Source organism: Myodes glareolus, chromosome 21 (genome assembly GCF_982192425.1).
Source record: "Myodes glareolus chromosome 21, mMyoGla1.1, whole genome shotgun sequence".
Lineage (NCBI taxonomy): Eukaryota > Metazoa > Chordata > Mammalia > Rodentia > Cricetidae > Myodes > Myodes glareolus.
The window spans coordinates 27151003-27178171 of record NC_142046.1 but is presented as its reverse complement, the minus strand read 5'-3'; the positions used below and the strand labels follow the sequence as shown (position 1 = coordinate 27178171).

Genomic DNA, 27169 nt, shown 5'->3' with positions numbered 1-27169 from the left:
TGTTCCAGTAGGAAATGCTGCCTTTTGTTCGTGGCTAGTGCTTATTCAGGATCTTTCTGATTAGTAGAAACCCTTTAGGACCTGTGACGACCAGGTGAGGCAAGCAGAACAGGATGTGGGAAGGCAGAAGCCCAAGTTTCTTACCTCTAAACTAGCATGCAAGGGACAGACCAACAAAATGGGAGGGTTGGAAATTCGGAATCCACTGGCCCCAGGGATTAACTGAAGCTCTGAAAAATTAGTATAATTATAGTGTCATTATTTACAACATCCTTTAAAGAGGGACTTGCAACTATGAAGAAGTTGATATTTTAAAAGTAAGACTTAAAACCATCCCCCTCCCCCGGTGACGTTCCTGAATGAAAGAAACTCAGAGGAGGGACAATTTTGGCATGTTTTCACCCCATGGCAATGCCTAGGACTTGGGTTCAGCCCTGTCAGCTGACTTGACATTAGAACCCTCACAAGGAAGATACAAATGGTCCACACCCTATTCTCTGTCTTCCTGGCTCCAAGACAGTATTTCCTTCTTACACTATGCTCTAAAAGCTATTTTGAATGTCATTTCATGACAGAGAACATCAAGATTCCGAGGCACGTGAACCTGCGTCACCTGAAGGCAGAGAGAGGAATGAGATGACCCAGGGAAGTGGTTTTAGCTCTAGGAGTTTTATTAGGTCACGTGGTTTTCTTAGGAAAAGGAGAGGAGATGCAAGATCTGCCTATATAAGGTGAGCTAGAAAATAAAGGGATTGAACTGAAGCAGGTTAAATCTAATAACATTGGAGTGATCAGAAATTCACTTAAAACTAAAAAGAAAGTATTAAATATCTTTGGAAATTCATCAATCCTTGGGCTAGCTGAAATAAGACCAGTAAGCAAAGTCCAATCCACTACATGGTTTCAAGTTGTTTTTTAAAAGCGAAAGCTCATTGGACAATGGTCCAGGTGATGTCTGTGTGCCTTTATGGCTGCTTAAGAACTCAATACAGAGCGAAGCGGAACAACTTAAAATCTGCCCTATGTCATAGCAATAGAGACGGCTCAGTGCGTGACCAATCAAATTCCCTTTTGACTGATAAGAAATCTTACTTCAGCTAATTGAGGGGACAGGCTTGAAGCTAACAGGATAGCAGTCTGGTTTTTGATTTCACTGGGGTTGTCAACCAAAACTCTGTGACCAGGCTATTGTCAATTTAAAGACTATAAACAGTTCCTAAGATCTGGACACGGAAATTTATGCCTAACTGACAAATGCTCCTGATACCTCCGGTGTTCTAGAAGGCAGGAGTACAGCCATGGGAAAAAGGAAGAGGGCAGTTGTGACCCTAGTGCCTGGCAGCTTACTACCCATTCATGCACCTGCTTATGGCGATTCTTATTCTTTGGTACAAGGCAAATGCCATAGCAAGGGAATAACTGGAAAGAATGAATGTGAACGTTTGTTTAAAGCAATGCAGTACGCCACTGGGTTTGTAATTTTGAATTCAACTTACTCTTAAACCAGACACCGAAGTCAACATTATTCACATTAAATATGTGGAAGAGAACAAACAATGACTGGCTTTATCACAAACTATTAAGCAGCAGATTGGGACGGACATTCATGTTTCCCTGGCTCTGGCCTCAATCACCAAATTTCCCCGTCTTCCCTGCGTGTGTTTTGGCCATTCCTACTTGGGAATCTGACCAAGCCACATGAGCCACAGGCTAGGTTTCACTTCTTTTAATCTCTCTTCAAAGGGATAAAATACAAAATCACGCTAAATCTATAAACACTTAGCCTTACATGCTGAAATGTCGTTTCTTATTTGGGAAACCACAATGACATTTTCAAAGTGCATTCCCCATGGGACATGTCTATTACATGGAATCCAAAGTCAGCTGAAAATCAGAATGAAGGCAAAACAAAATTGCATATAAAGTATAAATTGAATATACTTACTATTATCCATCTTAAATCTTGTACTGAGTTCATGGCCAAACCATCCCACTAACCTAAAATATAAGATACAATAGAAATTTGGTCTAAAATGTTGATTTAGGAATTTGTGGCCAGCATATTAAAATAAATTGTGGTTAAAGTTAGCTAATACTTAAGTATGTAAATGTTACACAAGAGGATAAGACACTATCAAAAATAAGGGAAAAATAAATTTTCTCATGTTGTTTATTTTAGAACAGTAAAATATAGTTACAATTAATATTTTTAATACAATGATTTTTAAAAAAATTTTCAAATGCTTGTAGAAGAACATTAGTGGAGGTTTATTTTTAAATGATAGACTAAAGCCTAAACATTAAAATGACTAACTATACCATGATATTTTAAAGTACAGTCCTAGAGGATTGGCCTAGCAAAACTTGATAGAGTGGTGAGAACATGCGAATAATTTCCTAAAGAGATGTATTCTTTCAGTTTGAACTTAGTTTACATCGAGTATATCAGAAGTAACCAGACAGAAAATACAAATTATAAAGGAAAAAAAATCATGCATATCACTGTTAGCTGGAAAATAGAGCAAAATAATTTAGAGTTAAAAAGTAAACAGCAACAACAACAACAACAAAAAACACACACAATCAAACTATGAGAAAAGCACAATGCTCCCAATTGTGAGTTTTCTGTGAAGAACGTTTGCTTGACATCCTGTCACTTGATTAGATACAATGATTAGAATGAGATGATCAAGCACACCCTTTGGTGAGCCATGGAGATTCATCAGACATAGAAATTGATCATGGAAGCTCTGCCCTAATCAGGGGTCTACTCCATTGGTGCCCTCAAACTTTGACTAGTCGGTAGAAGTGCAGACGGTGGAGCATCGTTGGAGGAAAGGGGCACTGTGGGCACTGTGGCTTTGCCCTTTTCCTGTGACTCTTCTCCTTGCCTACTGGGTGCCAGGAGGTGAGATGCCCCTCTCTATGACCTTCCTCTACGATGTAGAATGTCCTTTTGTCAACGTGTTGCTTTTACTGGTTAATGAATAAAGAACTATTTTGAGCCTATGGTAGGGAAGAGCAGAACTAGGCAGAGATAGTTAGGCTGTGTGCTGGGAGAAAGAAGGGCAGAGTCAGGGAGATGCCATGGAGCTGCCACCGGAGATAGATGTGCTGAAATTTTGCTGGTGGTGATACACAGATTAATGGAGATTGGTTAAATTCACATGTAAGAGTCAGCCAATAGCAAGCTAGAGCTAATCGATCAAGCAGTGTTTTTAAATAATATAGTTTTTGTATGATTATTTCGGGTCTAAGCTAGCTCGGCAGCCGGGAACCAACAAGTGATCCTTTTTACTACACCTCTTGAGGCTCTGCCTCATCATGGCCCAAGGACAATGGAGTCCCCTGACCATGAACTAAAACCTGCCACTGAGATGCAGACTAATTGTTTCTCAGTTGAATTCTTCCTCTCAGGTATTTGTTACGCAGGCTGACTAGCACTGTATTGTCATTGCAATGCCTTTGAAATAAAGACTGTGACACTGCCTTTTGAAACTTGAAGAAATGTTTATCAATTTCTACATAATAAATGCACGAAAGTAAAATAAACTCTGAAATGCACGCATACCAAAAGGAGTTTATTCTTTTATTTTGCAAATAATATCCAACAAGCTTTTTAAAATATAGAATACTATAAAATGCATTATGAATAAGCACAGTACTGGCAAAAGAAACATCTTCAAGACAAAAAGAACTGGGTAGAATACGTGAAATTCATCCTGGTATCACAGGCTACATGCTCACTGTGAGATACAACGCCCCAAAGGAGAGAAAATGTTTGCATATTTTCATTATTTTAAATTATTTTATGTTTTATTTTTGTCTGTGCCTGTGTGCCTACTTGTCTATATGTACACTATGCATGTGGGTACCCATGGAGGTCAGAAGAGGAACTGGAGCTGGAATGATATGCAGTTGTGAGCTGCCCCATGTGGTTGCTGGGAACTGAACCCAGGTCTTCTGGAAGAACAGCAGCAAGTGTTCTTAATCCCCGAGCCACCTCTAACCTTATTTTCAGTATTTTAAAAAAGAGTTTCTTCTTAAGTATAAACAAAAGAAAAAAATAAAGTAATATACATTAGATTCATAAACACTTAAAATCCTGTATTAAAAAGGTTGAACAATTCCAGAGAAAAATCAGATAGGGAGAGAAATGATCTTACTACTTTTGAGTGATTTCATAACGAGTATTTTTATTTTTTGTTTTTCAGAGAGGAGGCATAGGAAAATATTTCGAGAGCTATGTTTTCCTGAATAAGGCACAAATCTGATCAAAGAGGAAATGTAATGTGACCCTATTTAGAAAAACAAATAATTCATCTTAATCTCACAAATAAAGAAAAATTCAAATAATAGGGAATTAAACCCCACGTTTAAGGTACTGATTTGACAGCATGATGTAAACTTTGGGATGCCTATTTTTGCTAAGCATTCAGAGAAATCAGACTTTTCCGTCTGTTTACTGATGTGGATTACAAGCATTCAAGCCTTTCTAAAGGAGGACTTGACAAAATACAAGGAAAATATCAGTAGCAACAACATAAAGAATTTACATGAAACTCTCCATTAAAGTAACAACCCTCTCCTCAGATGGAAATCATAAGCTACAGGAGCTGCCAAAAAGGTGATGGAAAATATACAGCAACTGAATCAATAAATGCCAATGGCTTAGTGAATAATACTCAGTGTAACGAGAAACACCAAGGGAAAGTATAGGAATAGGACAGACCCAGTGCAGTAGGTAGAGCAGTTTTGAGAAGCAGCAAATAACTGCCCTCCAGGAACGTGACCAGCCTCACCACCCAGAAGAGATTTGGGGATTTCTGCAGATTTTTGTGAGCTGTGCAGAGATCTCCTGGACTGTAGCTTTCATCAGTCACCATAGTTACTGGGGTGGCCATTTTGGTGACAGTCCTATTTTGAGTACTTATGCTCCTGTAAAGAGTGCTTTGCCCATACTCTTGTTAGTAATCCAAATGAAAACTCATTGTTTTGCAAAGAAGACTTTGCTTTAAATCTTACTCTGATCTATTATGTGTTCCCTACCTGGGATGAATAGTTGTGAATGTATGTGCAAGTGTGTGTGTGTGCGTGTGTGTGGTGTTTTCTTAGAAAAAGTGTTATACACACATACCTCCATATTAGAGCTTATAGAAGTTCAGAAAGAAAAGGAAGTCAGAGCAAAGGGCGATGGTGATGGTGGCTGGGCAGAAGGAAGAAGACACATGTCAAATATACCACTATTCAATGAAAGGAAATAATAGAATGTTTTAAAAGAAAATTTAAAATGAAATCTTAAGAATCAAAAGATTTTGCTCCAAAGCAGTGAATAGAAAAGCAGAGTGTGTTGAAATACTCCTTTAGAAGCTCTGAAAACAGAAGATCCAGCCTTAGGCAACACTGAATGAAGCCCAAACACATCTGCCATAGCAACAAATGCCAATGCATCTAGTGAGCATCAGGAAGTCAGCAGTGGTCAGAAGACTATCTCCTTAGGAAAATGGAATGTAAGAAAGCTAAAGACAATATCATGTGCAGGGTTAGTCAAAAACAAGGAAAATTAGCTTATCGTGAAGCAGAGACTACCTAAAATATTTTAATTAGCTTATCGTGAAGCAGAGACTACCTAAAATATTTTAAAACATCAATAAAATGAGCACTTTTCTAAATAAGGTGATTTATTTAACTTAATCTCAGAGAGAAAAAAGTCTACACTAAAAGATTTTACAGAAATTGAAAACATTATAAAAACCTAAGGTCATAAAAAAAAGGTGTCTCACTACAGTTTTGGAGTAGATAAATCTCAAAAGTATTTATTCCCATCCATCAAAAATTATTCAATCAGACATAAAGCATTTGAAAAATTACTATTTTGTAAGAGCAATATAATATCACTATAAACTAAGTTAGAATGACAGATATAAAAGCACAAGCGTAAAGAATTTAAATGTGGCAGCGAAACACCAAAGCTTCCAGCATAAATTGCAAGAGTTTATGGATGAAAAAAATTAGAGAAAGGAGGCAAATTATTACGACTTTCAAGTTATGTAATTCTGTACTTGGTAAGAACAAATTGGCAATTTAATATAATAGTTTAACATGTAATTATTACAAAAGTAAATTCTTAAAGACAAGTTTGCATTATTACATAGATATATTATCAGGAAACATGTAAGGCCTACATTTTGTTTTGTTTTGTTTTGTTTGTTTTTCGAGACAGGGTTTCTCTGTAGCTTTGGAGCCTGTCCTGGAACTAACTCTTGTAGACCAGGCTGGCCTTGAACTCCCAGAGATTTGCTGCCACTTTCTCCCGAGGGCTGGGATTAAAGGCCTGTGCCACCACTGCCTGGCAAGGCCTACATTTCTAAACCACTTCAAAAGGACATGATTAGTAATCGATATCAAAAGGAAGCCAATATCCTTGATTTGATGTACAAATCTAATATGAATCACATAAAAATGTAAGCAAGCTCGCTTTTATTTATGAAAAACGAAGATGACTCAAATGTCAGATAGAAAACAAATAACACTAAGAAGTCTCTTTGTGAAAAAGTATGACGACAGGGAATGTTCCTGGAAGATTTTACTATCTGTGAAAGTTCCAATTCAAAACAACATACAGTATGTCAACAAGTGAATATATACATAATTCTTTGTGTAATAAAACTGAAAAGAATGTTTCTGCAGAACAACCAACTGGAAAGGATTGTTTAAGTAACAATCTAAACAATCATTTTCAATTTATATCACAAAGGATAAGCTGATCTAGAAATATACTTATTTTGTCTATGTAGGTATTCTGTCTGCAATATATGTTCGTGTAACACATACATATAATGCCTGTAGAGACCAGAAGATGGCATGGAATTCCCTGCAGCTGGAGTTTCAGACGGTTGGGTTCTGGAAACCAAATTCAAGACCTGTGGAAGAGTAGCAAATGCTCTTAACCACTGAGCCAACTCCCTAGCCCCTAGCTAAACTTAATATGAATGTAGGCACAGTATTCAGCCATAGGGGAAGAAGGAAATCCTGTCATTTATGACAACCTGATAGAAACGGGAACATTGTATTAAGTGAGACAAAACATGTACAGAAAGACAAACACGGTGCCACTGATGTGCAGGATGGCAAGGACCCGATTTTAAGTGCATTTAGAGTGGAATGACGGCTACCAGAGTTGGGGAGGGGAAAAGGAGGAGGCTAGGAAAGTTGATCAATTGGTAATAAGATAATATTGGACAGGACGAAGAAATTTTGATGCCATACTGCACCATAGGTTGATGAGATATTACAATTGAGCATAATGTTTGTCACAAGCTAGAAAAGGAGTATAAATGGCTTTGCCACACAAAAAAAATCACGTGTGTGAGATAGTCACAGCCAACCTGAGCTTAAACATGTACACGTACATCAACTCACTGTGTGATTTTATTATATATAATTGTTGTGCTTTTATGTGTCAGTTACAATCAATTTAACCTTTCTAGAAAGTCGCAATACAAAGTAATACAGTAAGAAAGAAGAAAGGGTGATAGCATTCCGCACCTGCAGTCCTAGCCCTGGGAAATAGAGTCCAGAGGCAGCCTCAGGGACAGAGAGTTTCTGGCCCCCTGTGCTATAGGTGAGGATCTTGTCTTTGAGAAAAGAAAAAAAAAAGAAGTTGAAGAAAGAAAAGAGGAGAGCAGCGAGAAAAATACCAGAAAAGTCAAAGTGTACAAAATGTCAGTGTTGTTTAAAAGGCTATTAAGTGTCAAAACAGCAGCTTTCCATTAAATGATGACATTACTAATTACAGTTATAAAGAGATATCAGAGTTCCTCTATCAGATTAGAAAAAATGAAAAGTTTGATTATGCCCTCTATTGATATAAACATGATGAAAAGGATATTCCTCTTATAATTTTTTAGGAATATTATGTGACATGTACCAGAGGAAAGTGAATAAACAATGGCCATACAATTTATGAATACTCATACTAGTGGCAAATTCACATCCAAGAATTTTTTTCTGACAAAAGAAACAGTGTGAAGTAAATTATATATAAGTATAGGCACAACATCTTCTTAGTAACTGTGCAAGATTTAAAGAACTACTTCTTTCATTGGGAAGTTGGTAAATTATAGAACATCTACATAATAAATTATCATATAGCTATTAAGTTAAAGGTGAGGCAAAGAGCTGAATATGCTAATAACTATAAGTTACATGAAATCAAGAAAGATGAAGAGTACCTGTAATATGTATTTTGATCATATTTAATAACTACTTGGACATTTTTTGTTTTATCTCCAGCCAGAATATAAATTTGTGCGCTTAGAGACTTGCCTAGGATGTAGGTCAGGGTATGTGTGTGGTGTGATGTGTCATGAATGGTCAGTACAGGAAGCACAAGCAAGAAAATGGACCCACCTTGGGATGAGAAAGGGGCTCTCCTGGAGAAGGTAAGAAAAATATGGGTCTATTTTATCAGAAAAGGAAGGAAAGACTATCAGAGAGAGACAAAGAAGTATGAAAGAGGCACTGTGTTTCAGTAAAGCGACTTTCCCCAGTAGAGCACTCTTGCATAAAACCCACAGCTTTGCCCACCATCTGAAATGTAGCCAGCATGCAGTGAAGAGGCTTTCATGGAAATTTACTTACTGGTTTTAAAACTTGTTTTTATTTTAACTTTTAAAATTATTCATTTAAACAGGAGCCTAAACAAAGGCATACTTAGAAAAATATTTCCCATTTTTAATCACATTTATTTATTTACTTATTTTTGTGTGTGTAAGGATATGGACTTGTGTGCCACAGTGCCTTGTAGGGTTCAGAAGAAAACTTGAAGAAGGCTATTTTTTTTTCTTCTACCATGTGGCTCCCAGGGATTGAACTCAGCTCATTCAGCTTGATAATAAGCATTTTATCTACTGAGTCAACTCACTACCCTTCAAAATATCTATTCTTTTCTACATATTTAGAATTAAAATAAGAACTTTCTTAAGTGTAATGTGAGAATTATGGACAAATTTCATGTAACTGTCTGAATGACAGCAAGGCAAAGTGGAAGAAGAAATGGAACACAATTTATGTATATGAGATGATCAAGTCAATCCTACGGAGTTCACAGGATTGAGTTTGAAAACAGAGAAGAGCTGACTGAAAGACAGACATATACAGTACATTTAAAAAGTATACCATAATTATAGACATTTCTGGTAATAATGTATAAAGTTCATGCCCACAGGAAAAGAAAAACAAAAACACAAATGAAAGAAAAAAAGATATATCTCATTCTAATTGAGTCACTGCCTCTGTAAACGTTTGTGAGATATCCAACAAGGATGTTTTGATAAAATTTGTTCCAGAACTAATTGTTATTAGATTAGTAGCCTAAATGATAGTTTTTGAGAAAAATTAAGAAAAATATAAGAAGAGATAAAATTTATGCAGAATGAAGGAACAAAGTAAAGGTTTTTGTGAAAGTACAAATGTGGAATTATCGTATTTTTTTAAAGCTTGAAAATGTAGAAAATAATGATTTATTAAGTAGAATCATTTCTTTTTCAGTCACATATCACTGTAGGATATGAGCCTTCTGTACTCAATGATATCAGATTTACCTCTTGGCATTTTCTGGAAAAGCCTGACTCAGAGACACAGAGGCGGAAAAATACAGTAACATGTTTCTTCATTTCAATTTTAGTGTGATCAAAACAAAAATTGGGAGCAATATTTCAATCTTTTCTTATTTAGCAAGCTTTCATTCATTTTGTGTATTCACTAAAGAACTGAGTATTTGTCATCTCTGTGTATGGGCTAATATTAAAAAATTCAAGAGTATGAGTTATGATGGTTTATGCTTATGTTTAACAGGAACATCAAAGACCTACTGCATCACAAGAGGAAATGATAACTTATCTTGAGACTACACAATAACATGTTCATAACAGAAATATGAACAAAAGATTATACCGAGGGGGGAAATGTTCTCTTCTTTATAGATAATCTCCGTGCTGATTCTAAACTATAATCAAAAGAAAATTTTTGTATTACACACCAGAACCTTTGGGATACATCGAATCATGGCTTAAGATGAAAGGCTATCGCTGTAACTGCTTGCATTAAAAAAAATCAGAGAGATGGCAAATAAATAACCTAGTGATGCATCTCAAAACTATAGGAACACAAGACAAAATCAAACCCAAATGCAGCTGGTGTCAAGAAGTAATCATAAAGAGTGGGACAGAAGCTAATGAAATCAAGACTAAAAGAGCAATAAATAGAAGTACTAATCAAATAATTGTTTCTTTCAAGAAACTTACAAGATTAATAAACTCTTAGCTAAATTAACATAAATAGAGAACTCTAAGTTAAGTAAATCAGTGATGAAAAGGGAGATGTTACAACAGAAACCTGAGTCCAGATCACTAGAGAAGAATTTGAAGACCTGTATTCTAATGAGTTAGGAAATCTAAAAGAAATGAAAACTTTCCAAATGTACATTGTCAGAACATGGTCCAAGAATTGAATCATGTGAGATTTCTGAGTGCTTGTGAGAAAACTCTAAGAAACAAAGACAAGAGTCTTATGACCTCAGTTTCTTCAAAAACACAAAATTGTTCTTGGATTATGCCTTAGTTATTCTCCCAGGTACAGTGGATAGGAGTGAGTTTACTTCAGATTATTCATCACAAGCAACTATTGTTAATTGTTTACATGCCTTTATAGAAAAACATGCTCTTACCACAAGTGACATGCCCACAACCGGTAACTTGCCGTTGTGATTGAACACTTTAATCATGTGGCTCCTCTGAAACCTATGAGTATAAATTGTCCAATGGTCTCAATAAAGTTGTCTATTGCTTGAGACTTGGGTTGGTCTCATTTATTTGCTCCATTGTCCCAAGTCCCACTACCTCTAGAACAGTAAACCATATATGACCACTAAAATTAGATCCAGAGGATATAAAATCCAGAAGAATATAAATGTGTGTGTATGTTTAAGTTGTTTAAATATTCCCATAACAAACAATGAAATTGAAGCAGTAGTTAAATGTCTATTAACAAAGAAAAGCCCAAGAGGGGATGTATACATTGATGAATTCTTCTACCAATACTCTAACACCAATGCTTCCTGAAATGTTTCACAAAATGAGAGAGACCAGTGTCAAACTTGTTCTACAAAGTCAATATTACATTGATACCAAAATTTGATACAGACATAACCAAAAAACAAATTACAGAAGACTATTCCTCATTAAAATGAGTGTGAATATTCTTTACAAAAGGACTTGCAAACTTTATTCAAGACCACATTAATAATATCATGTTAGTTCAACATAGTGAAATCAGGAAATGTAATACACCTTATTAATAGACTAAAAGACATCAACTCATCATCTCAATAGATTCAAAAAAGTCATTTGAGGAATGAAGTATTATTCATTTTTATTTTATTTTTATACTTGAGTGCTTGCCCGCACTAACACCCAAACATGCATCATGGTTATATCTGGTGATCTTCTGGATGTCAAAAGAGGGCATTAGATTCCCTGGAACTATAAATTCAGGTAGTTGTGAGCTTCCATTTGGGTTCTAGGACTCAGACCCGGGTCCTCTCCAAGTGCAGTAAGCACTCTTAAGCACACAGATCTCTTTTTCATTCTCCCAACATTTTTTTATGATAAAACTTACCACCAACTAGGAATAAAGCCCCAACATAATAAAGATTACGGACAGCAAAACTACAATTAATGTTATACTAAATTGGGACAATCTAAGAACATCTGGGATGCAGATGGGATGTCCACTCTCTCCTCTCTTATACATCATACTGCTTAGGCAGAGCAATAAAAGAGAAATGTACAAAAGATACGAAGGTTGGGAAGGAAAATCTTAAACTATCTCTGCTTGGTAATAATGTGATCCTATACTTAAAAGATCCACAAACCTATTAGGAAACTTTTAGATTTCATAAATATGCTCAGGAAGGCACAGGATATAAAATGAGCATAAGAAATCCTTAGCTTCCAGATATGTTAATCACAAACTTGCTCATAAGTAAGTTAAGAAAACTATCTCATTCACAACAGCTTTGAAAACATCTGGGAATAGAGCTAACCAACGATATAAAAGACCTATAAAAGAAGCTTTAAGACACTGAAAAAAATTTGAAGAAGATAGTAAAGGATAACATACTTAGTATTAAAAATGAATGTACTAGCAAAAGTAACCTACAAATTCAATGGTGCCTCCATTAAAATTATAAGAAAAATTTCACAGAACTAGAAAACATCCTAATACTCATAAGACAATGTAACGACCATGGATAGCAAACGCAATCCTAAGCAGAAAGAACATAACCAGGTGTATCACATTCTCTGACTTCAGATTATGCTATACATCAATAGAGACAAGAACAAAAGAGCACAGGTACAAAAATAAACATGAGGACCAACAAAATAAAATAAATGGTCTAGAAATAAACTAACACATCTATGGGCACCTAACACTTGACAGGGATAAAGAAGAACATACTGGAAAAATAACATCCTATTCAATAAAAGGTATCAGCAAAACTGGATATTCATCTGCAGAAGAATGAAATTCCATGTATGAATCTCATGCTATATAAAACTAAGTTCAAAGTAAATGAAAGACTTTAATTTAAATGACCAAACATTTACAGTGCTAGAGGAAAAGTGGAGAAAACTTGCCTGGATTCAGTTACAGACAAGAACTTCCTGAATGAATCCCAATGGCACAGCAAATATCCCCAGTAATTTACAATAGGATCACATCAAATTAGAAAGATTCTGTGCATTAAAAGAAACTGTGAACCAATCTACCAGACTAAAAGATGAGAGAAAATCTTTGCCATCTCTACTTCAGAGAAGGGGCTATAATCTAGAATACATTTTTTTTTAACCTGGAAAACTGTAGTTAACACCAACAGAAACCTGCCAATAAATAAGTGGGTCAGTGTTCTAGATATAAAGATTTTGAAAATAAGCTCTAATTGACCAACTAATATTCTTAGTTATCTAGGAATTCAAATTAAAATTACTTTGAAATTTCATCATCCTTAGTTTAAAGTGACTATCACCAAGGAAACAAATTAATAACATATGCTAATGAGGATATGTGGAAAGCGGAACCCTGATGTAGGATTTCCTTCTGTATGGTAGGAATATGTTTTATTATCATTAGTAAATAATGAAGCTGCTTTGGCCTATTGCAGGGCAGAATAGAGCTCTATGGGGAAAGCTAAACTGAATTCAGGGAGAAAGAAGGTGGAGTCATGGAGATGTTATGTAGCTGCCAAAGGAGAAAGATGCTGGAACCCTACCAATAGGTCACAGCCTTGTGGTGATATATTTATAGATTAATAGAAACGGGATAATTTAAGTTGTAGGAACTAGCCAGAACTACACCTAAGCCATCAACCAAGCAATGTTGTAATTAATATAGTTTTTGCGGGTTTATTTTGGGCCAGGGTAGCCAGGAAACTAAAGCTCAGACCCCAATTATAAAATTATACCCAACATGGAGCAACATACATCCTCACAAAGCCTAAGAAAGCTTAAATTATAAAGTGCTTCTAGAGCCACAAAAATGGAAGTCAATTGGAGCATCTTGGTAGCTGTATTTTATTTCAGATACTGTCTGCTTTCTGGCTGCAAGCAGAGGCATGACATCTGGTATGTGTTGGTAGCATGAACGGCTTTTCTGGGAAGTCCTGCTAAGGTACATTTCAATGAGATTTGTGAGTAAAGTGCTACAAGTTACTCAATGGCTACACAGGACTGCTGTGTGCCTGACTGGCGCAGTGAGCATGGCTCAGAGGGGCAGTGAATGTACCTTCACCATGTTGGGCAAGGCAGAGCAAACAAGCAAAGTCGCAGACTGAGTCCGAGCCACACTACTTAGTATTTAAACAAAAAATGCTTCTGGCCAGAAAATGAACACAGAAAAACAATAAGACAGATTCAGTCAAAAAAAAAATACCCATGAATGGGTCAAAATGTTGAATAAATGTACCAGGGCTTAAGAAAGAAAAAAAAAAGTAATAGAGTAATTGAAAAAAAGCCACATAAAGATGGAAATTTGATTTGATTCTGGAGGAAGTTAAGCTTAACCAAGATATATATTTTAAAGGTATCTTGACTGGAAAATTTGAGACTAAGGGTATATTACTTTGGGAAAACAGTTCTGCTTTTGTTTCCACAGAGTATGGGAACCTGTGGATTCCTTCCAGGCTAATGTGGTTTGATTGAACAAAAGCCCCAGAAAGATCTCTATGAACCCTAAAAGTACATCACTCAACTAACAGCAGGAAGTAGTTTGAAGAAAATTTACACCTAAATTCCCAAAATGATTATTTATCAATGTTTGTTTTATTTAAAGGGAAACATGATTGAGAAATGGATACCTCACATTGACATGGCTCTTGGTCTATTAATACAAATTTAAGGTCAATTTTGTTATATGTATATTTATACACTTGTTTAAGGAATTATGTTTATGCAGCTCATTTAAAAATGTAATGTATAATTAAAGATTACAGATTAATAGATAATAATTTATAATAGCCAAACTTGTAGTTATGTTGGTTAGGTTTTCTAGATATACAGAAATGTGCTTCAGTTAGACAGGTAATCTTCAACACTTTAAAGACCTACAAAATATGGCATTTAAAATGTTTTAAGAAATTAGACTGATCTTGACAGTGAGACATGTCTGCTGGCAGCACAAGTTACTTCAGAGAGGTTGATAGGCATTGAAGAAACTCAATATGGAATTACTTCATATAACTTCATAACTTCAGTATGACAAGACTAGCCATTTTGGCAAGAAACTGCTCTTGCTGGGACTGCTTGATGGTATGCTATATAAACTGAACATTCAGGACCCATGAAAATTGACTGTTGAACTTCCCTAAAGAATGTGAGGCAGTCCTTCAGGGTTTCTGCTTCATTAAAAAGTCTGCCAAACATTCTGCAGGATACAGAGGAATGTTACTGAAAATCTAGCAATATGGGCAAAACAGTCTTTAAAATTTCCTGCTTTGTGGTAAAAATCTGCCAGATACTTTGGGCCTGTAGGCTGAAGATGTATGCTCCAATGTTACAGAAGAATTCTGGGTGACTGTCTAGGCACTGAGATGTCACTGTTAATTTTAGAGTTTTGGGAGTTTCTTACAATACACTTCCTGTTATCTTCGGTAATATCATGTCGTTCTGGGGTCTTTGATGGAGTTGAGGACAGACAATTATAGGTATAGTTTCCCTACTTATAATAAAAGAAAAAATTAGATATGAAACTTTAGACTGAAAAAGAAATATTCTAACTATAATTCTTGCTTTATAACTGTTATGTTATATGTAATTTTACTATGTTAAAGTTGAAACCTTTCTTTTTATTTAGACAGAAAAGGGAATATGATGTGGGATTTCCCTCTGTATGCTGTAAATATGTTTTACTGCCATTGGTTAAATAAGAACTTGCTTTGGCCTATGGCCGGGCAGAATAGAGCTAGATGGGGAAAGCTAAACTGAATGCATGGAGAAAGAAGGCAGAGTCATGAAGACACCATGTACCTGCCGAAAGAGAAGATGCCAGAAACTTACCAGTAGGCCACAGCATTGTGATGATACATAGCTTACTAGAAATGGGTTAATTAAAGATGTAAGACCTAGCTAGAAATATGCCCGAGCCATCACCCAAACAGTGTTATAATTAATATAGTTTTGTGTGATTATTTGGGTTTGGGCTGCCAGAAAATCAACGTGCAGTATCTTTTTTATAGAACCCTTACCTTATTTACTGTTGGAGGAAATATAAACTAGTTCAATCATTAGCGAAATAATTCTGAAAGGGTCTCAAACAACTATAAATAGAACTATTGTATTATATAGCAATACCATTCCTGGACATTTTCCCAAAGGACTCTATACCCTACCATGGAGATAGTTTTAGGCATATATTTGCTATTCTACCTACAATAGGAAAAAATCGAGGACACTTCATTTGTCCTTTTAAAGATGAACAGAAAATGAAAATATAATAGATACACACAATGGAATATTATTAACTGTAAAAAATAAAATTATAAAATATTTATGACAATACATAAAACTGACAATATTATAATAAGTGAGATAACTCAAGTTCTTAAAGACAAAAGCTGAATTTTCTCTTTCACATGCACACTGTATTTTCTATTTGTTTGTATGTGTATTTCTATGAGAGTAAAATGGAGAAATGAGATTATAAGGGAACTCATGAGAGGAGAAAAGAATGCTTGAAAGGGAAAGGTTTGTGTGCTGGTGAGTTTTCCTTCAACTAGACACAAACTTGGATCATTTGGGAAGATGGAAACTCAACTGAGAAAATTCTCTCTATGGGTTGGCCTGTGGGCATGTTAGTAAGTTACTCTCCTCCATGATTTCTGCCTCCAGGTTACTGCCCTAACTTCCTTTCATGATGGATTATGATTGGGATATGCAAAATGAAAGAAACCTTTTCCTTCTCAAGTTGCTTTTGGTATTTCATCACAGGAATAGAAACTCTAAATGAGAAAAAAAAATTGGCTCCAGGTCATAGAGTAATTCTTTGACAGACCTGATCATGTGTTTTGAGGAATTGTCTTAGTTAGCATTTCTATTGCTGTGATAAAATACCATGACCCAAAAGCAAGTTGAGCAAAAAAGGGTTTATTTGGCTTATACTTTTATATCAGTGTACATCATTGAAAGAAGTCAGGACAGGCACTCAAGGGGGTCAGGAACCTGGAGTCAGGAACTGATGCAAAGGCAATGGAGGGATGGATGCCTCTTACTGTTTCTCTCCCTATGGCTTTCTTGGCCTGATTTTTTTTTATAGAAACCAGAACCACTATTCAGGGATAGCACCACCCACAATGGACTGGTTCCTCCCCTACCAATCACTACCTAAGAAAACGCCTTATAGACCTGCGTATAACCTGGTCTCATAAATACATTTGTTTTTTAAATTGAGGTTCCCTCCTCTCAGATGTCATGAACTTGTGTCAAGTTGAAATAAAACTATCCAGCACAGGAAGTTTGTGGAAGAACCTGGAACCTTTTGGGATAGAAAGCCAATTCAGTGGAAACACTTGGTGAGTTACAAGAACTGCTGAGAGCTAATCAGAAGAAAGAGACCTAGCTTGTGAAGTTTCAGAGGGAAGCAAAGACTCTCCCATGGCTATTTGTGTGACATTCTGAGTTAAGAATTTATGGTCCTTTTTCTCTGGAGCTGAAGAATCAGCCATGATTAACAAAAAATTAGCACTACTGAAGGGAATGCTTTACTGTGCTGGTGGACTCCATCTGAAAAAATTGGCAGTGATTAAGAACACACCAGCATCATTGCCTGACTTCTCTGTTCCTTGGTCAGTAATTTTACTTCAAAATGGATAGACCTATCTGTGTGTGGTGGGACATGACTATAATCCCAATGCTGAGAGGTTGAGACAAGAAGGATCAGAAGTTCAGGACCAACTTCAGCTACAAAGCATACCAAATTTGAGACTAGATATGATACTCTGTCTCAAAATGAAAAACAAAAAAGTTGACACTTGAATTAGTAAACTTGACTGAGCAGGTTGACTCCTACCGTCTTCCTTGAAGCCTTTACAAATGGACTCAGGACTGTTTAAAGGGCTTTAGAGATTCAGTAAACAAACAAAAATATAATTATTTAAAAGATATTTGGGCTGCAAATGCATCATCCAGAATTGATCAGAGTCCACTAACTAGAATTAGGGAAAAAAAAAAAACAACAGATCACTAAGGAGATGCAGTCTAAAGAAGTCTAAACAGCAACAGCTGTAAAGCCTGTGAAGGAAATTACCATCATATTAATAATAAACTACCAATATATCATTCTCACAAATACTTCCTTAAAATTGAATCGAACAATCACAATTAAAAAGTAATATCATGGTATTTGGAGTGGTCATTCAAAAAAATTCTAATGAAAAATTAAAAATTAAAAGGGGCTGGTTTTCTTTTTAAAAAGGAATTGGAGGAAGCAAGGCGTTAGAAGAAAGCCAGCAAATTCTTTGAACATCATAAATTGGATAAAAGAGCAGTAGACAAATGCAAATCAAAAGAAAGCATGGCCACAACTTGTTAAGGGTGTTTCTGAGACACAATCATGTTCAGTATGAGAAAAACCACAGGAGTGCTTAAATGTGGACACAAGGAATGACAAAGTGAATTCAATGTTCCTCTGGATTTGTCTTAACTGTGTGTATCTGCACAGAGAATAGTATACGGCATCAGAGTTACTTCTATCATGTGCTTGCTGGCTTCTTGGCTTGATACCAGATTCTGGAAGCCAAACTATGGCCCTTATGATGGTACAAAAGCACTCTTAACCACTATGCCATTACCTCGGCCCCATCTTTGATCTTTTTAAGATGACATTAATGCCAGAATCCTCAGACCAAAAATTTAACAAAATAAAATAAACATCTAACTTGCTAAATATAAAACCCATATACCCTTTACCTTTCTTCACGTCAAACCTCACTGAAACCAAACAAAGTTGAGTTTGTAGTTTATTATGAAAACTCAGTTCCTCTGGGAACAAATTCCAAAATAGAACAAGTCAAATCCCAAACTTCTTTAAGAATAAATGCCATGAAAAATTGCATTCATAATGTCTTTTGACTTCATGTCTTATGATTATGAATTCAGAATTTAAGCTTTTTGTTACCCACAACTTGTTCTTTTTTTCTGTCACAATTTAAAGCCAAATACAATTGTCTTACTGTTTTCATGGCTTTTAAAAATGTATTGACTTGAACAAAGTGTTATACTATAAAAAAAACCACAATATTATACACCACAATTGTTTATCTCTAAAAAGAAATGGACTTTGTAAAATCAGTTAGGGATATGTTAAATTGTCTGCCAGTGCAAAATTTTCTGTGACTGAAAAGCAAATACATTAATATACATACATACATACATACATAACCATACATGTATATATGAATCAAGACTTGTGGAATCAAAAGCTTCACAAAGATTGTTTAGTTTAGAGACAATCAGAAACATATTCACTAAAAAGAAAATTTACGTGTTCCTGCTTTTGTAGAAAATGGTTAAAAGCTTTACCTTACATACAAAGATATCACTACATTTATTGCATGCTATTCACAACAGCCAAGATATGGACAACTGAGGTGCCCATTTGTGGATGAATGAACCAAGAGGTTTGTCATACATTCACAATATAATGGCCTCGGCCACATAAAAAAACAATTCTATCATTGGTGGTAACACTGAAGGAGTCACACAAAATGCCAAGGCACAGAAAGTCACTGACTACATATCTTCACTCCTATGTGCTGAGGAACTTAGTACCACAGAGTTGAATAGAGGTCACTAGAGGGAGAGAGAAGCAGAAAGACCACCCAGTGCAGGCAGACAGGGAGAGAGGATTCTGTGTTCTGCAGCACAGTCGGTGATAATAATTGGCAAAATCAGTTGGCTATTTCAAAACAGCTAGAAGAGTCTCCTTGAAAGACCTTTGTAGTCACCAATGGCAGCAGAAACCTTTATCGTGGACCACTCACTAGATTGTCTGCTCTGCACTGGCATAATCCTCAAACTCTCATCGTTAAAGGATGCAGCCAAGAACAATCCAATAATCTCAGACTCTTTAAAGGCAATGAAAACAGGTGATTCTCTTCCAGAAACGTGATTTTCATGTCTTTTATTAGGCAACCCAGGTCAATGATGGGAATTCATTCCTTGCCTCCATTTTCATCCCCACAAGACCCCCAGTTTCCATCCCAGCCCCAATGCAGGACTATAGTCCTAAAGACCACTGAAGAGGCTTGAACCAGGCCATTACAGTCGCCCAAACCTCGGTCCCCAAGTCTTTAAGCCACTTCTGGTCACCAGAGCCATATATTCTTTCTCCTGAGAAAACAACCTCAGTTTGAATGTACTAGAATTTTGTGTTCTGGCATGTAAAGTTAGTTGGGTAACATTTGGACCCACTGTGGTAGGTGCATAAGTCATAAGGTCATGTTCTTTGGTCACAATGTCACAGTGGGACATTGTTTTCATTTTACAAGCTAATCCCAGTACCCGTTTTCTCCCTTCTCCCAACCCCGCACCTCTCCCCTTCCTATTTCCTGTCCATTCCTCAGAGGGGATAAGGCCTCCCTTGGGGAGTCAACAAAGCCTGGCATTCCAAGTTGAGGCAGAATCAAACCCCTCCCCCATATCAAGATTGAGTAAGGTATTCCACCATAGCAAATGGGATCCGAAACATCAGTTCAGGCACCTGGGATAAGTTCTGGTCCCACTACCAGGTCCATCCCCCACCAGATCAAGACATAACTGCCACCCAGACTCAGAGGGCCTATGCAGGTTCCTCAGCTGTCATTTCAGAGTCTGTGAGCTATCACTAGCTGGGTCAGGTGTCTTTGAGGTCTTTGATCCACTTAGACTTGAATTATGTGCAGAATGATAGGTAACATTCTTCTGTGGTTAAGTGATGATAACTTCTATTCATGAACAATTGTGAACCATTTGATCATCATTTTTTTTATTGCTCTAAGATTTATTCATCTATCACAAGCCATAGTGTTTCTTGCATGCTCCCCTGACAGTATTTTAGATGTATAATCTAAAACAATTTGGATGGACAATGTAAACAATCTCTGTTTGAATGTACTAGAACTCTGTGTTCTGGCATCTGATGTTAGTTGGGTAACATTTGGACATGGTCTGGTAGGTACATAAGTCATGAGGACATCTTCTTTGCCCACAATTTCACAGAAGATTGCTGTTTTGCTAAAGCAATGGGTAGAGCAAGAATAAACACAGAGAAAACAGATTAGAATGCAAGTAGACAAGGTATCTTAGCAGTAACAGGATTTCAGGCACAGAGAGAGGGCAGTTCGTGCAGAGGGATCAGGGCAGGCAACGGTGGAGAAAGTAATGAAAGGTATCAAACACAAACTAAACAGCCAGAGAAAGAGCAGGGAATACCTAAAGCCAGTCATTGGTCAATCAGCATACTGGCAAAAAGGTGGGTGACAGCGTGACAGAAACAGACTCTGGTGTGAGAGTCCCCATGACAAAGAAGATACTTCCAATAAAGAAGCAGCATATGTTGTTTGAGCCAACAAATTTTGGTTCCTCTTCTGGAACTAGCAACTAGTCACCAAGCAGGCCTGGGATCAGGCTTGATATGGCCTGGCATTGAGATCATTGTCAATTTTTATTTTCTGATTTTATTTACCTCCTCACCATTGCTGTGCTTAGTTCTGTGTCAGCTGTCTAACATTCCCGTGCAAAGCAGTCTGAGGAGTTATTGCTGAGTTCAATTTATCTTCTTTCTTTCATCTGCCCAAACCAGTCTTCTTGGTTCTGTCACATGTTCAGTTATCTCTTCAAGTCTCATTTTGCAAGAGACTTATTCAAATGTGACCCGTGAGCTAGCAATATGACAAGCACAGTCATACAGACATATCTCCTGAATTGATACATTTTGGTTAATGGAAATTATTATTTACTGAAGCTTCAAAATATTATGTTATTCTTATAAGAGCTGAATCAATATTTTGGAATAAAACATTATTTGAAGAAAGTCTTTGAAATTTTTTGAATATACTTTCTTGAAGTATCTTATTATCTTGAAATATTGCTATGTAATCCTTTGAAATAATATTGATGTCCTGAGTACAAGAACAAGAAAAAGACATCTCAGCCTGAGACTTTTGAAAGTACTCAAATTTTGGGCATCCGTGTTGAACCAAACTCATGAAGGATTTATGTAGATAGCGCTCACAGATACATTTGATCTTTTTAGAAGCATATGGAAATGCATATTTAATTTGTCAGCACTTTGCAACTCACACCCTCTTCAGAATAATTTCAGAGTATAAATGTCTCCATATGCTAAATTCTGGTTTGTCTATTATGGTAGGAATAAAGAAAGAAAAAAAGGGACATACATTAATTTTTTCCCTCAGCAGTCTGGATTATGAAGGAGAAATTAATAATCCAATGTTCCTTACTCAAATAATTCAGAATTAAGAAGTTTCAGTTTACAATCAAGTTTTCAATAACACTGGAGAAACTATGATGAAATCTAAATAGGACCATAAATCCCATATTTTTTAAAAAATGTGTCACATGGCTGTTTTCTGCCTAAATTGCTATGTTAAATCTTTGGAGACATCAACCAAAATTAATTGGAAGAGAAAATAATATGCAAACCAAAGGCACACCATCTCTACATCAAGGCATGAGAATGTCAGGTAAAGGAATAGTTCCCTCCCAAGCAAATTCTTTCTTCTGACACAACACAAATCAGCAAAGAGAAACTAGATCCTGCAGGTCAGCCATTTGTTTCAAGAACTATATTTAGAATGTCTTGAAATACCAGGATGTCCTGGACCTGTGAGTGGTGAGGTCATTTGCCGAGTTGCCCACACACCAAGTGTGTGTACCCTCCCACTAGACTTCCACACCAGCTCTTTTGGCAATCCTAGAGAGCTGGGGTGAAGCATGCAATTTCTAGATAAGGCTGTATAAAATTTTAGGAAAAAAAAACCCTGCACATTTCAAAGGTCATTTTCTGTACAGAATCTGAAGTAATTAACACAAGAACTAAAGCTCTTTGGCAACTTTTACTTTTCAAGTCTGAAAGGATCACTGACCCTATATACCTTCCGAGACCCTAGACTGAAGTTTTAGAGCATAAAGTAAAATGCAAGGTTTCAAAGGACTTCGCCACCCCCGAATTAATGATTATGTCATCATTATCAGTGAAGACGGATGTGCTAGCAAGAAGGGCCTCAAGGATCTTATAGTGTGGATAATTACTCTTTGGCTTCCTTTACCAGCTGCTATTATTTATTTTGTTAGTAGAAAGAAAACAAAATGATTAATCAAATTTATTTTTAATTGTGATCACACCTCAGTACAAATAAGTTATTTTTACAGTAACAGCTTAAGTTTACCATATGGGAAAGTTATTTGGAAATTTCACATAATAAAAACTGCTGAGGCTGGGGAGAAGGTTAAGTGGGTGAAGTACTTTGGAGCACAAGGATAATAAGCTGAGTTCAGACTACTGCCACCAAGTAAAATCTCATATGCCAGCAAGTGGAAAACAATGGCTGGTACTGAACCTAGCTAAATACCTACTGCTAGTGAAATCATGGTTATTGGAGGAGAATCTACAACAACTAATTTACTAAGCCCACATACTCTCTAACAACAGTCTATAAAACAGCCAGAAAGAAGTGTCGTCTTCACTCTCATCCAGCAAACTTCTCTTGGCAACAGACAGAGACCACCAAGGAAAAATCACAACCGATCAAAATACAATGTTACAGAACCTAATCCCAGTGGAAGCATCTATACAGAGTGATCCTGCCCCTAAGCTCAGGAAACACTGTGGAACAGGGGTCAGGGACATTTCATGAGCTTGAGGACCAAGGAGTTGGTTGTGAGGTTGTGTCTCCTAGTAATATCAGAAACTACACCGAAAATCTCGCCAATATGGCTGCCCAAATATGAGCCGAACAGGGGCGACACTAATGGACTTGCCAAACTGGTTGGGGAAATGCCCACAAGGCCTCAACCCCACAAAAATAACTTTAGGAAATTGACTAAACTGGTTACGGGAGAAGTGGTCTTCCCCACACTTGCACATTCAGCAACAAACACACACACATACACACACACACACACACACACACATACACACAAGAAACATTATATGGACCAAACAGGTTATTAAGTCATATTTACACACACACACACACACATTTTATATACATATATATACAATATATATATAATATATATGTATATGTATGTATGAATATAACCTATATGAATAAAAAGACCATTTGAAGAAAACTAGGAATGAGTATATGGAAAGGTTTGGAGGGAGTAAAGGGAAGAGAGAATGTTATAATTATAATCTCAATAATAATAATAATTAATATTTAATATGACAAGGCCCAAACAATGAACACCCGTGCAACCATCAAAAAAAATTCTGACATGGTTATGAGCCCATAGCCCCAGTGTAGGTTGGAGGAGACTGGAAGATTCCAGGGGTTTCACTGGTCAACCAGTCAAGCCAAATCAGTGAACTCTAGGTTAAGTAACAGTATCTCTAAAACATGCTAATTTTGCCTTATTGCTGAAGATATTGCTTACATCATTGAATATAGAGAGTTCAAGCTTGTGCCTAACTAAAACCTTAGCCCCTACTGACTAATATTCATAATTTTGGAAAGTACTGTGCCTGATACCAGAGGAGAGAAGCACTAATATGACCCAGCTACAGGTCTTATGACCTTGAACATTGACCTGACTAGAAAACTGATGAGTGTGATAGTGGCCCAAATGTTGTAGGAGTAACCAATCTTGATGGTCCATAAGGTTCATTCCATGAAGTGGAATCCATACCTGACTCTGCTAAAGTGGCCAAAAACCTGAGACTAGATTGGCCAGAGGCCCTAGTGGTAAATCTACTACTACTATTCTGATAAAGGAACAGGACAATAAAATGACTCCTAATGAGATTTTTCTATGTCTATACATCAGTGCGTCACTCAATCCTCATCAAGAGGCTTCTTCTTGCAGTATATGTAATTGATAGAGAGACCCACAAATGGGCAGTACTCAGAGAGAGACTTGGCGCACTCAGCTCCAATTGGGATGCTACTATCAAGCTCCTCCCATGAATGACTGGGAATCTATGAGAAAGAGGAGATTGAAAGACTGTAAGATTCAGAGATGGTGGTCGACTCCAAGGGAAGAGTGACTTCCTGACACAACAGGACTAATGTCAATATCAACTCACAGAGAGAATAACAGCATGCACATACCTTCAGAGGTTCAAATCTAACAAAATCCCATCACTGAGGAGGGCAAGTTGACACAAATTCCTTCCCCTAACCAATAATCTTTTTGCCTTTGATACCTGCTGTCAAAAGGAAAATCAATTTTCTTCACTGGAGTGTCATTGGTCTTATTAACCACACACATAGGCAAGTCCCATGCCCAGAAGCAGTTGTTCAACACTAAATGGACTCCATAATTTGTGCACTTCTTTTTTTGTGTTGGTATTCTATTGGTTTTGTGTTCATTTTCATTTATTCATTCATTTTGACAGAGAGAGAGAGAGAGAGAGAGAGAGAGAGAGAGAGAGAGAGACAGAGCAGAAAGGGAGAATAGAATAGTTAGTGAGGTGGAAGGGATCTTGGAGAAGTTGAGGGAGCAAAATAAGTAAAAAAAAAAAATAAGGTGAATATTGATAGAAGAAAACACCAAATGTTGACCTCTGGTTTTCTGAATGAGCTCAACCACCACAACAACCACCTCTCTCTCTCTCTCTCTCTCTCTCTCTCTCTCTCTCTCTCTCTCTCTCTCCCTTTCTCTCTCTCTCTCACCCCTTCTCTCTCTCTCTCTGTCTCTGTCTCTCTCTCTCTCTCTCTCTCACACACACACACACATACACACACACGTGTGCACACACACACACACTCTCACACACACAGAAACACACACAATTTAATAATGATCAATCTTAAATCTTAATAGTTTATAAATGAAAACAGAGTTGGTTAAATACCATGATTCCACAGGTGAATTTTCTGAAAGAGACAGGTCTGATTTTGGACTCCATATACTTACAACTTGAGGTTTAAGTCTGAGGACAGATGTAACTGACTTGTTCAGTGTGGTTTCAGAACTGATAACTTAAAATAATCCCGATTTTATTATCGCTTATATGTTGTGAAATACTGAAGAATGGAGTAAGGGCAATCTGATTATAGCAAGGCAGTTTTAAAATGTTAAGCCAATAACACTTCCATAAAAGTACCAGTGAAGGGAATAAAAAGAAGAGTTCCTTGAAGTAAACTTAAGGAATGTCTTTTAAACAATTCCCTTTTTCTCTTATTCCTCCTTAAACTGTTGGAATTTGTAGAGTGACTCTCTCTTATGGAAAACCGTTTCAGATTTCAAAGTAACTGAATAAAAGCAATCACTTAGCTAATACTGTATTCTGTTTGACAGAGGAATTCCAGCTTTGCATTCTTCCTGTCCTGGTCCGAGTTTAGACCAAGCAGCCCTGAGTTAGTTACACATGTCTTCATTTATATGGCATAATCAGACATTACTTACAAGTTGGCTTGGGACACATATTCTGTCATTCAGTCCCAGGTGTTATCTGTCATTTAAATCAATTCTATGATTGTTTATGTGGTATCTTCCCAGATGAACTGTAACATTTATTTTTAATTTCCATCAGAAAGAATGTTTACTTTCTTGTGGGTTCTTGAAAGCATTGTGGCAGAAGAATCACAAGTTCAAAACCATCCTAGACTATACAGCAAAGGCATTTTATATTTAAAAAGAGGTTTTTGAAGCAATCTAGGGATTCAACACAATCCCCAGCAAAATTCCAACACAATTCTTCACAAATCTTGGAAGGACAACTTTCAGGTTCACATGGAAACACAAAAGAACCAGAGTAGCTGAGAAAAAGAGTTCTGAATAATAGAAGACCTGCAGGAGGTGTCACCATCCCTAACTTCAAGTTGTACTACAGAGCTATAGTAACAAAACCAGCACTGAATTGGCACAAAAACACAGACACATCAATCAGGGGAATCAAATTGAAGACTCAGACGTATACGCATCTGATTTTTGATAAAGAATTCGAAACACAAACCCTTGAAACACGTGCTGGTCAAACTGGATGGCTGCACATAGAAGAATGCAAATAGATTCATACTTATCACTCTGTACAAAACTCAACTCCAAATGCATCAGCATGAAACCAGATAAACTGAACAAGACAGAAGGGGAAGTGGGCAATATCTTTGAACTCACTGGCATAGAAAAAGACTTTCTGAGCAGAATAGTGGTAGCATTGTCACTAAGACAAATAATTAATAACTGAGACTTCATAAAACTAAAAACTTCTGTATACTAATAGGCACTTTCATTTGGAAAATGGGAAGTCTATAGAATGGGAAAAGACTTTTACCATATATACATCTGAAAGAGTGCTAATATCCAAATTTATATAAAGAAATAAAAAAAGGTAAATGCCATAAGATGATATAAATGAAATCACCAAATAATGGAGAGATAGAGTG

The 27169-nt window shown here is 36.6% G+C and overlaps 1 protein-coding gene across 2 annotated transcripts in view; it reads right to left on the bottom strand.

Moving 5' to 3' along the window:
• Kynu (kynureninase) overlaps positions 1-27169 on the bottom strand; it is a 134619-nt gene that overhangs the window by 7376 nt on the left and 100074 nt on the right. The window contains exons 11-12 of one of the 2 annotated variants that reach the window (XM_048425848.3): positions 1946-1998; positions 145-230 (exon numbers count right to left, since the gene is read on the bottom strand). In XM_048425848.3, coding sequence (XP_048281805.3) covers positions 145-230; positions 1946-1998 — 139 coding nt within the window. The remainder of the gene's footprint in view (positions 1-144; positions 231-1945; positions 1999-27169) is intronic. The other variant, XM_048425849.3, reaches the window with a different exon arrangement.